General features: G+C 40.1%; 1 protein-coding gene across 1 annotated transcript in view; it reads left to right on the forward strand.

The window, feature by feature from the left end:
* The window catches only part of CEP112 (centrosomal protein 112), a 307,227-nt gene that overhangs the window by 130,282 nt on the left and 161,093 nt on the right, over window positions 1-15,852 (forward strand). The window contains 1 exon segment of the mRNA XM_090290788.1: window positions 1,186-1,368. Coding sequence (XP_090146914.1) covers window positions 1,186-1,368 — 183 coding nt within the window.

The following is a 15,852-nucleotide window of genomic DNA, read 5'->3' on the forward strand; positions in this document are numbered from 1 at the left end:
GAAATCTGTGTCTAAATTAAAAGCAAGTTTAATTTGTGTTTTGATTTTTAATTAGTAAGTAGAAGATGAGAATTTTATATCTCAAAATAACTTCTGAAATTTAGTATAGCATGCATGCCTGGAGAAATGAATGCTATAGCTTTAAGATAAGGTAGTCTGGTGATTCATTGCACGAAACAAGATCGATTTGGAGCAGGCGTCTACTGTTAGCTTTTTTGAAGATGGATTCTCACGCCGAAAATAACACAACGTATTCTAGATAACAGCAGTTTTTTCCCCTGAAATCCACCAAAACTGAAGAAAAATCCAAGTGACTGTTCTTAGCAGCTGTGTGGCCTGGAGTTCACTGGGGAAGCTGGCTTCCTGCGGTCCCCTATTCATCACCTGCTTCAAAGACAGCCTGGCTGGCTATAGTTTGCAGGCCAGGTAGGGTGCCATTGTGCACAGTCTGGGAGGATTAGTATCAAAGCTGCGGCAACCAGGCCCTTGGTCTCCGGCTGCCATTCAGTCTTGCAGGGAGAAGCTAAGACTGGCCAAGGTCACAGTCTCCAGTGTGGAGTGGACTGGGAAAGGATCCTGAGAATAGAATGCTTTTTATGAAATCATGGCGCAAGCTTGCAGCACAGCAGGTGCCCTTCTGGAACACATAACATCTGTTTATGTTGGTATACCGTAGCTGACAACGAGATAATAGAGCTTTGAAATTTATCATTTTATTTTTGAAAAGACAACTGTATATACAATAATCCAGATGCGTATTTAGCTCCGATCTTTCATCTGAAAATCATAAAGAAAACTGACCGATTTAATTGCTGCTAGTACGTGTATATATTTAAGCAAAAAGCAAAGCGTACTGACTATTAACCATTTATAACCATTGTTGATCAGTAATACCCTAATTCTTGGGGATGAAATACCTAACAGTCAACATATTTTTTTCAATGTTCAGGCATTTGTGTCAACAGATTGCAGAAGGATTTATTGAATATGCCCAACTGTCTTGAATATTTGGAGATTTAGGTACCCCACTCCTCCCAAAATGAGAGTGTTCAAGGGTGAGGTAATAATGACGCAAAAATAAAACTTTCAACTTGGATGAATTAGAGGAAAAATTAAGCTGTCCATGAGTTGTCATGACGACAAGGATGTTCTGTTGATGAACTGTCCTCCTCATTGTCCAATCAGATAGTAGAGCTGAAGCTGGAGCATGAACAGGAGAAGACGCACCTATTACAGCAGCATAACGCAGAGAAGGATAGCCTAGTCCGAGACCATGAACGGGAAATTGAAAACCTGGAAAAACAGCTTCGCGCTGCCAATATGGAGCACGAGAATCAAATCCAAGAGTTCAAGAAACGAGATTCACAGGTAATTATCAATAATTTTTGATAAAACGGGTATCTTTTTAAAAAGTCATCAGCGTTTAATGTTTTCTTATTATCTTTGTTGATGCACGCTGTTTGATCATTTGCAAAACTGACATATAAATGTGATTTTTCTGTTTTCTTCCCTCCACCCACCCCCTCCCTTCGTTTTAAGGATGAATAAGGCTTTAACTACAGAAACCACAGGTAGCCAGATTAAAAATCCCATGGTGTGCTATAACTTGGCCCCTTTTTTATAATCTTGTCTCAGTTCCTTTCATGATGGATTTTTTAAAGGTATCTGCCCCTTACCCCTCCCCTCAGCCTTAGTAAATCCCTATGAAATATATCAGCCTCACTCCTTGCGTTTTGTTTCATCTCTGTAGGTAATCAAGCAGCTGTTTTAATATTTGCTTTTGCTTCCTAGTGTTGCTTTTTTTCATTAGGCTCTATATTTGATTAGATCACTCAGATGGTGATTGATAAAAAGGACCCCAGCGAAGGGCTCTTTCCCACCAGCTCTGTTGCTTTTTCCTACACGCACACACACATGCCTCCTAGCCTCCATCTCTGTAGTCCCTGTTGGAAGCCATTTGGCAGAATAACCCCCAGCTGCGGTAGCATTTGACTCTTCAAACTTATGGATGAAATGTGCACTGTCAGCATGGAAAATTATCTTTATAAATTTCAGATGAAAAAAAATCTTATTGAGCGTATATCTTTGTAGTACAATACATTCTTTAGGGTATACAGGGCGGGGCCAAAGTAGGTTTACTGTTGTTTGTCTGGAAAATCATACAGTAATTAACAAATAATAATACAGAAATAAACTCTCTGTTTCGCATACTCACGACTGTAAATCTACTTTTGCCCACCCTGTATATAATCAAAGGCCTGTATTGTGTCCTTCTTGAAGAGATTGCTGTGGAATTGCATTACAGATTGCTGTGGAATTGTATTAAAGAAAAATTGGAGAGCAATTGAAAACAATAAGAAGATAATTTTCTTTTCTAATAAAACCATATAATAGCCTAGGTTTCAATAACTCTCTTTGCCATTGAAATCTAACCTTATTATCTCCACCACACATAAGCTTTTTCCTAGTTACCCTTCCTCCCCAAATAATACAATTTTAAACAATGAAATGCATCTTCTATTTGTTTTAATAGGTGTTTAAACAATTTTATAATTGTCTAAATATGAAAATACTATTGATTAAAATAGATGTTAATTTCTTGAGTGAAGGGTGGGAGGCGGTAAAGCAAAGAATGGGAGTTACTGGTTATTTTTCATTTGACCTTGAGTTTTTGACTTTTGGATAATGACTAAGATGTACTCAGCACAGGTTCTTTTGGTCAATAATATACATTTATAGGAAAATTATTTTTATTTTTTATGGGGTTTGCTGACTAAGAATGTAGTCTCATTATAGTGGCCATAGTACCAGAATAGTCAGGTGGTTCCTATTAAATCAACGTGTATTATGTTTTTGCCACCAGCCTCATTAGAGCCTTTATAAAATTGATGCTGATCTTTGGATTGTTAGCCATACAATTTATTAAGAATAATTTCAAACTTAATTTCTCTTTCAAAGATGATGCTAAGTTTACCATTGTCTTCTATGATGTGTTGTTTGAGTCATGAGTCAGTGGAGTGACTGTTTGCTCAGTAGAATCGAATAATTGGTACAATACAATCCATTAATTTATATAACTTACTACTATTTTAGTGCTGTTGCGGGAAGCAAACACAAGTGGAGGCCAAAATTAGAGGACATCTTTGTGATTTTGGCATATGTTGTATCTGCCATATGTAGGGTGCGGTTCACCCAATGATAACAAAGGGGAAATTTTAGAATAGTTACATATAATTAAGCCACAGGGACAGTATAATAAGGTTATTAATTAAATTTCTTCTAATCGAAATATTAAGTATAAGAACCATATGACTTCTTCAAATGCTGTTGCCTAGGATTATATTTCTCATATTTTGGGTCTTTTTGGAAACAATTGGAATTGCTGTCATGGGAGTGTTAGTAAGCAGTGGAAGGAGGCTAAAAGCATCCTTGGTCAAAAGTGAAATGAGTTTCTGTATAAGCTATGTACTTAGTTAATTTTAGAGAATTTTTTTTCAATTAGTAATATTTTTAAAAATCTTATGTATACCAAAATGGTAATATTTTGTGTTTATTTTTGGTTATTCATTGAGGCTATTGCTTCAAAGTTTCATTCAGGTAAGTTCTAAATTTTCCAAATATATCTTTTCATGATTGTGCTCTAAAGAATCTAATGTATAATGCCTTTTAAGTCCTGAATTCCATTCACAGATTTCAAAAAAACAAAGTGAGCATATACTTTTAAAAATAGATCATTTTTTTCAAATCACTGTTTGTGTGGTTTGATGCAGAACAACCACAAGTATCTTTAAATAATGGATTGTATCATTCTTTATTTGGGTCCTGGAGAGAGCTGATTTTGAGCTCATGTTTGGCTGCTCCCGTTCAGCAGTGGAGGCCATTTTGTGGGAAGGACTGGTTGACATGCTTCACCGAAGAGCACCAGTGAGATAGCTGTTTTGGATACTACGGCTTTGTTTGCTGCTCTTCTTCCGTCACGTTCTTGAATGCGTACAATGTGCTAAAAATTGTATGCTAAATATACAATACACTTTTTGCCTTTCTAAATGCATACTATATTGCATATTGATAATGAAGTCATTATTGTGAAGTATAGTTACCTACCATAAGGTGAATCATATGTCAACTAGGAAGTCCTTTGGGGTGAATATGCTATATAATTAATACAGCTTAGTTGTTATTTAAGTAATTTCGGTTTTATTAGGAAATGATAAGATATAATAATAATGCAACTAAGATCATTAACCATTTCCCCCATTTTATTTGGTGCATTTAGCTAATTATTCTATGCATATGTTATGTTTGTCATAATACCTTGATTTTCAAAGAGGATATTTTATGGTGTGGATTGCTTAAATGCACATTAAATTAATTCCCCCCCCCCATACAAGATGTTTGGTCTGGTATCTCCTCAAGATCATAGTGTTGAAGAAAAAACATGCAAATCAGTTGATGTAAATTTACCACCTCATTATCAGCTACTTCTCATTTGCCAGATCCCTATTCTTGAAATTATTTTAAAGAAGGATTTGATTGATTCAATCTTGGTTTTTTAGTTAAAAAAAGAATATATATTTTCATTATGATTATTCTAGTAAAGCTTCTTCTAACATGATAGTTCTGCATGTAATTCTTGTTTTGCTATTGAACTGCCATGTGGTGAAAGAATTTCTACAATTTACCCCTTTGAATTAGAAGGAAAACAGGACATAGGTTCCTTGATGTCTTAGCTGTTTTGTTCGGACCCTGAACCACTTAGAGATTGCTTGATCTTTTACACTGGCTGCCGAAGGGAGTGGTGTGCAAGAGACTGTTACAGAGAACCCTTGTGATCCGCCCCAGAGGTGGTGGCACCACCTGAGGACAGCTGTCTAGGGGACCTGTTGAGGTACAGACAAATTGAGGAGTCAGGTAACCAAAGCAGCCACCGTGAGCCACCACCAGATTAATGCAAATGAGATACAACAGACTTGAAGGTTATTATCGGAAAATACATGAAACTTAGAATTTGTATATAGTAAAACGGATCATGCCTAACATTGGCATCGTGATGCCTTCATTGATTTCCTAAATTGAGAATTGTGATTTTAATATGAACAATTGTTGCATAATAAGTGGACAGGCATCTTGATTTTGCCATACTGATTCACAGTAAGAGTCTGCACCTATCACTGATTCTAAAATGTGGGGATTTTCAGAAATCCTCTTCTTCCTCTTTTCTATTATCAAAAAGTTTTCCAAAAAAGATATATGTGGTGAAACAGTTTCAATTTTTTTAAATCATATCTCAATAGCATTATTTTCCATGAACTTGGGAATCTGGGCACAAGACAAAAATATCCATTAATAAACAGGGTGTGGGTACATGCAGTGGATTAGGCCTGGCTGCCATTCTTCAAAGATTGCCTAAGGACGAATTTAACAAGATGTATGTTCTGAACATTGTTGTTAAACCTATACATGGTCTTTGGGATTTTGGGGGGGAAGCGTTTTTCTATTGAAAACACATGATTTTGACTTTTTAATATGCCAACTACTTTCCAAAAGGATTTGAGAGGCAGCATTTTATAATAAATACCTGCTTAAACAGGTAAAATATAACAAAATAATAATTAAGCAATGAATGATATTAGCCACATCAGAAAATCCCTACTTTAAAAAATGTTTCAGTGAAGTACAAGTTCTGAGTTTGCCTAGAAGTCATAGCAAAGAAGGAAACATGATAAATTGTGTGATTATAATTATTTAATGAAAAAAGTCATATCAGTTCATGTTTGTTTGTTTTTTTCATGGCTCTCAATTTTGAGAGTAATTATTGATATGGGACTTAATATAAAGGACACTGGTTATGTTCTCTATGTTAAAACACTTGGAAATAAGATCTGGTGGGAAAATCTTAGGTTCTTTAATTATTTTTTGAAATATAATTATCAATTTTTATTTTCATGTGCCTAATTTTTATTTAAATTTATTGAGAATTCAGTTATTCTCAACATCAAAAAAAAATAAACAACAACACACAACTGCTTTGAGAGATCCAGTTTTGTAGATGCTATAAATCAAAAGAAAGTGTATGTGAAGTCACGAGCCTAGCGAATTTTGGTACTATCATTATATGACTGTTCTGGAAACCCTGACAGAATGTCTTTAGGAAGTAAAAATTAGGAACATGGCTAAGATTGGAAATAGTTTTAAAGTTAATGCCCTAGTGTTAATTTCCAAGTGTGTTAGTTCTCTCTCTTTCTCTCTCTCATCCCTGATTCCCTTGTTTTCTGATGTACTGTATGGATAACTGTGGACAGTAATAATTCAAGTGGTCCTGTGGTCCAGGAGTAGAGGATATTTGTACCTGTACTAAAATGGTTCACATTCTACCTACATAACCAAAATTGTATTGCATTGTCGGTATTTATTCACTAATACCATGGACTTGGTTTGGGGGTAGTGAATATTTTTACTTCTTTGAGTCAAACTGGACTGATTGCTTGGATAAAGCAAACTCTGTAACCGCCACCCCCCCAGCATAATGAGTCTGCTGCTGTTAACGTAACCCTGCCCCCTTCTTCTCTCTAGTAACACGTGCAGTCACGTCAGAGTGGTTGCCCGGCCTTCCAGCTGTGTACACGCCACACTTTGATACTCGGCCCCTGATACCCTACCCTGTGGTATTTGTAATAGAGGGAAGAGGAGTGGAATGAAGCCGGTTTTCAGTATTAAGTGGATTTTGCTGAAATGTACATTATGTTTTTATTTTCTTTTTATTGAATTTATTGGGGTGACATTGGTTCATAAAACCACACAGATTTCGAGTGTAGAACTCTATAGCACAGCATCTCCACACTGCATCATGTGTTCCCTTCCGTCACCACCCACCCCTCTTACCCTCTCTTACCTCCCCCACCCCGCTTCCCTCTAGTAATCACCGTACTGTTGCCTCTGTGTGTGTGTGTGTGTGTGTTTTTTCTTAACCTTTTTCATATATGTTTAATGTCAGACATTAGAAGAGTTTGTGGGAAAATGTTTTGAACAATTCACTTTCTGATTTCACAAATAATGGACTTGTGGTAAAACCACACATTACAGTTTTTAATTTACTTTCTTTAGATGGAGCTTCACAGCATCATCTGAGTGCATAATATTAAGATGACCCAAGAACTCTTCTGTCTACATTTAAAATACAAATAGAGGCTTTCCTAACTGAGCCACTTTTAAAAGCCTATGTTGTTTTTCTGACATCAAAAGCATAGATTATACAAAATTTCCCAAATAGGACCCAAATTTTTCTCCTATTTTGATGTACATGCGCTGATGAGAAGATCTCATTTTATTAGTATTCAATAGTGGCATGTCTAATATTATTACATATGAATTTAATAATGTATATTGCATTTATATATCATTATATGTATTACTATGTATAAGAATACTGTTTCTTAGGTACATAATTAGAAGAAAATATAGGAAGATTGACTTTCAGGTAAAGGTTACATTTTTGTAGGTCGTCAGTTTTCTGTTCCATTATAATTCTAAAATTCTATAATTTCATCTTATAAGCACAAGGGTAGCTTATATAGCTATAATTAAACTATTATAAATAATTCAACTTGGTCCTCATTGTGGAGAAAATTAAGTTTTATAAAACAAAAACAGGTTGAGCTAAAGAAATTGATTTCTCTAAGAATGATCCATTTGTAGAAATATTATACAGTGTGTCTCTTACTCCTGTGCATATTTTTTAACTGTGGCAGTTACCATAGAAACCACATTCTATGGCATGTGGTCCACTTTCAGATAAAGAATATTCTTTTTAAAGACAAGCCTTCCAAATAATATATAGAGTATTTCCTTTGAATTAGCAACCCTATGTCAATTAATAGCGATTGGTTTAAAAATCTGCCTTTTGTTCTCATTATATTTAATAGTTTCTTTAGAAATATTAATATTGTTCTTGAAGAAGTAATAATTCAATGCTGGAGATATTTAAAACAGGGTCTATGATGTGGTAACTCTGCCATGATGAGAAGGGGGGGGGATGGCAAGGGAACACAAACCTGTGTATACAGAGCGCTCTGCCGGACAAGAAGCTTTGTAGTCGTATCAAGTGTCTAAGCATCCAGCAATAGTATAGTCGGTTCAGTAATCTAAAGAGATGAGCACATCCAGTTATTTTTCATTTACAGATAAATGACCTGGGGTCCAAGGACGTTATCTTGCCCAAGGTCACAGAACCGGCAAGCCAGGGCTTCTTCCTCTTCATTCAGTGTTCTTCAGCTCACAGCCCCTCTCGAGCAAGATTTTAGATTTTCTGAGAGACTGGGACATGGCAGAAAAGGAGCAGGGTTGTATGTGAGTCTTCGCCTGGCCTGGGAGACAGACACCAGCACTCTTTGTTCCCCATGCTGAGATTCTCTTCGCAATTTGCATTTCTTTCGGTGATTTGCCACACTTGATGTTGCTGCGAAGTCATAATTGAATCATGCTGCCTGGGTTCCAGTTTTCATAGCAGTACCTCTTCGCACCGCACCGAATTTGTATGCTTGTGTGTTAAGCACCAGCAGCAGCAACGCATATTTATTGTTACGCTTCCCATGTGCCAAGCGCTCTGCTAGTTTTTTTACATTGCAGTATCCCATTCAGTCCTTCCAATGCCCTATGAGGATTTTATTTCCTATTTGGAAACTCTGTTTTGGCCTTTTTTACATGGGTGAGAAGACGACCGTGGGTATTTGCAATTTATCGATGAGGAACTTTCAGAAAGCAAGAATAAATTGCCCCAGGTTACATCACTAGTAGTTATAATGCAGCTGAGACTAAGGGCAAGGCCTGTGCCGCACACACCTGCTTATGTATGAGCTCGTGGTTTCTGAATTTTATTTATTCTGCATAAAAACCATTATATTTGCAATTTTGGGTTGTTACTGCATTGCTAGATTTAAAATACTGATACCCATCACTCAGACGATGTAAATCCAAATCAGGTTTTCCCCAATAGTATGACTCTTTCTCCAAGGCCACGAGCCACTGCCATGTCTATTCTGAGACAAATCAAACTCTGAAAGGATGTGTACTTCTTACTATTTTGTTTGGAAATGAATTCTTTCCCACAAATTTCAGAATTTGTAGAATGGGAAAATAAATATGTTTTTGAAATGGGTTTGCTTTAGGCTTTCACATTATTACTGAAGTAAGAAGATAAGTCCAGAGTAAGAATCTAATAAGCTTGTAGGTCAATGGGGCCTTCCAGGCTCTATAAAACTTGCGTAGGAATTTGAATTTAGTACTGGTGAGCATGATATGTTGTGAATGGTTCATTACAGGTGAATGTCTGTTATAGTCACATATTAACTTAGAACATGACACATGATCCATTCATTTTATGGAATGAATCTTTAAGTCTCAAAGACATCGATGTTAGTATTTTTTCCCTAAAGAAACCCACGTACTTTGTTCCATTATATGACAACAGCTAGTCAGAATCTTTTAGAAGTAAGGTCAAGTAACTTCAAACTCAGAGACTTTCTCAAGAGAAATTCAGTGATTGATTAGAAAATGTGTTGCTTTTAGGATCCCCCAAAACAATTTATGTTGGTATAATTTTGACTTAATTCTAGAGTTGTTTTCGTCAAAATGAAAAGTTTTCAGGTGAATTAACTTTTTATATAAAAAAACCCAGAGATAAATCATTATCCCACATGCTGCACGCCAGCCCCATTGACATAAGGAAGAATACGTTCAGTTATTTTTAGCATATTGCTCTTGCTTCTCCTCTTCAACCCGACCTCAGGGTAATTACTGAGGGTGTTGACAGAAATTATCTTTGAGGAAATATTGGGTGAATAACACTTCTTCCTTGATGTCTTCGAAAAGTCACTCTTGGATTTCTGACTCAGTTCTCTAAGAGACATCCCTGATATCTTTATTTGTGTAGATTAGGTAATTTTTTGTGACAGAGAGGTTGAAGCCCAAGTGCAAGAAATGATTGGCAAAATGATGATACCATTCTCTGTTCAAAGGGCTGGCAAATTGAAGCTCATTAACCTGTCATTTTGTCTTGCATTCAGGACTAATTGGAATCATGCCTAGTCGCAGGATCCGATAGATATTTAACACCTGAGCGTTTTTCATGAGCAAAATGACAGAAATTGATGTCAGGGAGACCTTAAACTCCTGTTTGAGGAGGAGAGCAAGGCAGTACATGAAAATAATAGCCTGTTTTCAGACTACTTAATATTTATGTACAGAAAATATTTGGAAAATAGTCATTGGAAGGAAACATTTCAGTAACAAAAATTGGCCCAAGTGATGCCTAAAGTATTTAAATTGTTGGATTAATGTCAAACTTGAGGTAATGTTTTTCAGTTGAAACAAATATTAAAGTTTAGTGAAAATTATTTTTCTTCACTTGTTTTCACAATTATTTTAAATTGTTACCTGGCCTCTCAAGTACTTTTGGATATTTGTATACTGGGAGGCTGGGGAAAGATCACGAGAAATCAGAAAGAAACAATGTACAGTTAGCCTTGGAGGGTTTGAAACGTGTGTTATTATTGTGGTGCACCTCGGTTTGTTTAGGTATAAAGTCAAGGCCTGCACTTATTGGTTATATTTGAAAATGAGTTAATGAATTAATTCCTCAGAGAATGAAGTTTGCTGAAGTATGTGGCCTGGATCTGGGGTCTCTGTCCTTGTCACTGGGGCCTTTGCAATGCAGCATTAATCTCGAGGTGTGTTTATGTGTTTGCACATGTGTACACATGTGTGTGTCCCACTGCTAGTGTTGCTCTGTGGTACAGGAGCTTTCAGGGAACATGGAACCGACAGTCCAGCCAGACCGAACATCTCAAAATAAGGGAATTTTCCAGTAGAAACACTTGAAAGTTGCAGGTCACCAAAAAGGTTAAAATTAAATTGGTGATTCATTCATCTTAAGTTTGCTCTTTAAGTCAGTATTTATTAATGAAACAAACCCCAGATCCTGAGGGTCAAGTGGAACCTTACTTATTTTGTTATTTGCAAAGATGTCATCGAATGTACAAAATGCATGTGTTCACCAAATGTTTCCTGAAAACATTTTTGTAATGTAAATGTTATCCTCGCTCATTGGGCAGATTTTATCGTGGCTCCAGATAAAGTGACATTGGCAAGTGCGACAGGAGAAGCGGAGCGTGAGGGCTGAGAACCTTTTGTTCTTCAACTATTCAAAAATCGCTGCCAAGGCTGTCTTAGACAAGAGCCCTGAGTTCAGGGGGTACAGTGTGTTCCCGCTCGCTGTTACAGTCAGTCCTGATGTGCCTGCACACGCTGGCTTGGGCTTAGGCAGACGTGGGGAAATGCACTCACGTGCTCCACCTCTCCAGCTGTCGCCAGTGACGTGCAGGGAGCATCACAGTCTAGTGCCAGAAAGCGGGCATGTCATAAAAAATACTCATCCGGTTCAGAAATAAGGATTTCATCATATTCTCATGAGAATCACAATGATCATTAATTATTTTTGATTGCTCTTTGCAAGCTCACTGCTCCATGGTGATATTGACAAAATGGAACCCAGTGACTTGAAAACTTTTGTAACTGGGGCTCTTCGAATAATATATAAATCAAATTTACTTCTACATAAGTTTTCCCATCTGTAAAATAGACAGAATTAAGTATGTGGAATTTGCTATGATACAGACTTTATTCAGCTTGATTTATTTATTCAGTTAAGGCTTTTTGGTGCTATTTGGTGCCAGGCCCCGAGGCTGGGAACCATACCTTAGGAGGTGCTTTCCGGATCCTGCTGTGGCCCCAGAGCTGTGTAGGGCATGGCCGCTGTGGCCCTGAGGGGGTTCCCGCTGTGGGCACCTCAAAGAACGAGAGAGGTCAGTACTCTGCTCTAAAGGAACTTCCACCTGATTTGGGGGCACACAGGTGAGGGCACACGAGAAACAATGAACAGGAGAGCGTCACACGGCAATGACCGGTACGTGGGGAATTAAAGTGGAGGGAGACGCTGCATGACCGAGCGACTATGCGGGGTGGCCACCAGAGAAGTCCCGCCAAAGCTAAGATGGGAAGGGTGGGAAGCCAGACAGACAGAGGGAACAGCGGGTGCCGAGGCCTTGTTGGAGCAGAGTCTCGTGGGCGGGAAATGAAAAGAGAGGCGTGTGTGTGGCATGAGCACGGCAGGCGCAGGGCAGGGAGGGCCTTTGAGGCGTTTGGATCTGATTTTAAATGTGATCGAAAGAAAGCGGCTTTTAAGGAGTAAGGTGACGTGACCTGACGCATGTGTAAAAGGCCACTGTGGCTGGTGCGTACTGTCCTGGACATCCACACAACATCCGAACTGAATCAGAGGGACTTCCTGGTGGGTGTGGGGGGTGAGGAAAAGAAGAGCCCTTTTGAGTTTGGGTGTGACCAGCTAGGTAGATGGCAGTGTTAAATATGAAGGTGATTGGGGGGAGTACAAGCAAAAGCAACTGCTGTTGCAAAGCTGAGTTTGAGTGACATCTTAAATATCCAGATGGAGATGTGTCAGACAGGGAGTTGTAGATGCAGGTGGAGATTCCAGAAATATCACTTTGGACCTCATTGGCATATAGATCATAACTGAAGTACGGACCTGGATGCACTTACGCATTTCATGTTTGATATGAAAATGGAGATGCTGGTTCATGATCAGTCTCTACCACCCCCTGGCTCGGTAAAGCGGAGTCACCCACTTTATGTCTCTGATCATCACTTTCCACATCTACAATATTCATACATTCATTTAATGTTATCTGTGAAGCTCCTCCCACGTGCCAGACACTATGCTGTACCTTGGGATATTAGAAAAGAAGCCACCGCTGCCCTCCAGCTTATACGCTGTGGGGAAGCAGGGATGGTGCGCCTGTCATAAAAGGAGGGTAATATGACTCATGCCAACCGATAGAAGAAAAAAATGCTTCCTTTAACGTAGAGAAAGGGTACATCTGACCACCCAGCAAAGGCCGCGTAGACTAGGAGACATGGCAGCACCCCTGGTAGAAGGACAAGCTGCCTTGGCCCTCAAGTCCCCATGAAGGCGCCATTTTGTCAGTTTTATCACCTGATCCGTGTGATGACCTAATCAGGCTTTTTAAGATACTTTCTTCGCTGTTCTCGGGGGTTGAGGGAGATTCATAGCCTTCCTTCCCCTTCCTGGAAACTTTGCCTACATGGCTGCCATCCCCACCAGACGCATAAGGAACTGGTCAAAACACCGGCTTGGAATGGACAGTTACAGTCTGTCGCCTCCTCTAGAAGGCCCGGCTTTCAGGCCTTCCGGAGTTACAGTCATGTATGTAGCAAAGCACACTACAGTGATACAGGTGCTTTGATTCCAAGGGAGGACATGGCAGTCGTGTGGTGCACGACATGGTCTGGGGAGGTGACCAGAGAAGGCTGCATTAAAAGAGCTGTCATATGCATTGAGTTTTAAAAGTGAGTATAAGTTTGCTGTGCAAATTAGAATAGGAAAAGCATTCTAAACAGAAGACGTAGCGTGCTCAATAGCTGGAGAACGCTTTCTACCGTGCTGAGAAGCCTCAACTGGATCCCCTGAGTGCTGGTCTCCCGCGTGGGTGTACCCTGTCCACCTGTCCACCTGTGCTGCCATTTCTGTCTCTCCGTTTCTCCACCTCAGTGCCCTACGTGTGCGCCTCTGGTAATTATTTGAAACAGTTTTCCCAAGTAGGGTCCATTAGCATAGAGGGGAAAAAGGACTTCTCTTTATGGATATTTATACTGAATCTTTTAAAAGTACCTGTCCTGTGCAAATTTTATAGTTCACATAATGCGTTAATACAGTGTTACAGATTTATACAGCCATACACTGGGTGTGCATGCCCCCATTTTTTTATGACAGGAGTGTCTAATAAACACATTTAGAGATCATAACTGTAAACAGAAGTCACTGAAGAATTTTAAGCAGAGGATTAAGAATTGGAAGGCAGTGAGGCTGGAGGCTGGGTAGCAGGAGTCATGCAGTGAGAGGTGATGGGAGACTTAGCTAAGGCACTGGCGGTGAGCACCGTTGATGTGATGGTGAGGAGGAAGAGGAGACCCAGAGTCGTGGTTCGGGGTGCCCCGGAACATTTGGGTGTTGCTGTCACGTAGGCAAGTGGAAATATAGGACTAGAGTTCACGAGCGATGTCTCCTTTGGAAATAAAGACTTGAGAGCCATCTGGATGGATGGTCATGGATACTAATGGGGAGGACGAGATCTCCTAAGAGTGGGGATAGAACGAGAACAGACGACACTCAGTGCCTAAGGGGAGATGGTGGAAACAGCTGGACAAGAAGACTGAGAAAGTGGGTCAGGACGACAGACAGGCAACCAAGAGAAAGTGGTTTCCAGGAGCCAGGCAGGGCAGGAAGCAAGATTAACACCTAACTCCTGGATTGTTGTGAGAAATGGAAATGAGCCAATATTTTTGAATAACCCTACAAATGTCAGTTTGTTTATCTCAGTAAGTGAACTGTGGCCACGCAGCACAAACAGACGAGGGCACTGAGGAACGCCAGTCCACTGTGGACATGGACTTGGTCAGGGAGCCCATTTCGGAGATGGAAAACATGAGGCCCAGGTGAATGAAGCCACCCGGGCACTTCAAGGCAGTCGGGCGTGGTTTGCAGGCAACACCAAGCCAAGCGTCCTTGGCGATGTGGGCAGGATCAAGTACATGCCCAGCCCAGTGCCTCGGGTCCCACTGCCACCGCTGCGGGCAGTGAGGGCTCAGGTCCTGCAAGAGCCTCGCCAGGGCTACCAACAGAGGTTTCAGAGCTCACCTAGGGAAGCAGTGACCTCTGTCAGGACCACCCAAGGAAGGAAAAGGGACCAGGTTTCACCTGGGCCTATGTAAGAGTCTAGAGTGTGAGGGTCTGAGGACGGAGGGAGAGCGCACCTAGCTCCGCATCAGTCAACAGGCGATAAGGAGGTCGGTCACAGGCTGCTCGGAAGCTCCCCACAGATGCCCAGACTCTGACACTGAGCTGCTTAGCGGTGAGGAAGCCCCCCTCCAGAGCAGTCTACCACCGTGCCTGGCACCTGTCGGTTACATGCTTGGAAGAGCTCTGAGTAGAATGTCTCTGGGCTAACGTTCTCTCTCATGCGTGCCCCTTCCTTTATTTAATGCATTTGTCTTGACTAGGCAACTCATGCCTGCACTTAAAAATCAAAATAAATATATGCAATAAAGTGAATTCTGGAATAGGTCACGCACGAACGCTTTCAAATTTTAAATGAATTAAGATATATGGTAAAGAGAACAAGTGATTTGAAATGGGACTACTGTATATCTCCAAGGATTCCTTCATTTACCTCTTGTCCATTCTTCATCTGTCACACATCTCCATGTAGCAGTCACTGTGCCAAGAAGAGGTCTAAAAAAACCCAGGACGGAACCCTTCCCTGGAAGGTTCAGAGTCTTACCAGGCTGTTTAGCAAGTGCACAGAGCATTGCAGGTGGCATTGTGGCTGGATCTGGTCATCGCCTTGCAGCCCCCGTCAGAAGGCTGCGTGGGCCTGGAGGGGCCAGGGGAGTCTTCCTGGAAGGGAGGATCTGAATGACACTGAAGTACAGAGGCAAATAGCTGTCCTGGCCGCCATATTGTTCACCAAATTCTAATTAAATCACTGTCATCAAGCTGAAAGATAGTTCACTAATGAAATGGGAGGGTTTTTCTCAATTTTATTTTTTTTTACCTTTTCCATTTTTTTATCGTTATTCTATTACAGTTGTCCCATCTTTCCCCCACTGCTCCCGCCCACCTCCCCCCTCTCCCACAGTCAGTCCCACCCTGTTGTCCATGGGTCATCTATATTAGTTCTTTGACTAGACCCTTCCCCTTCT

Source organism: Furipterus horrens, unplaced genomic scaffold (genome assembly GCF_987537825.1).
Source record: "Furipterus horrens unplaced genomic scaffold, mFurHor1.1.pri manual_scaffold_11, whole genome shotgun sequence".
Lineage (NCBI taxonomy): Eukaryota > Metazoa > Chordata > Mammalia > Chiroptera > Furipteridae > Furipterus > Furipterus horrens.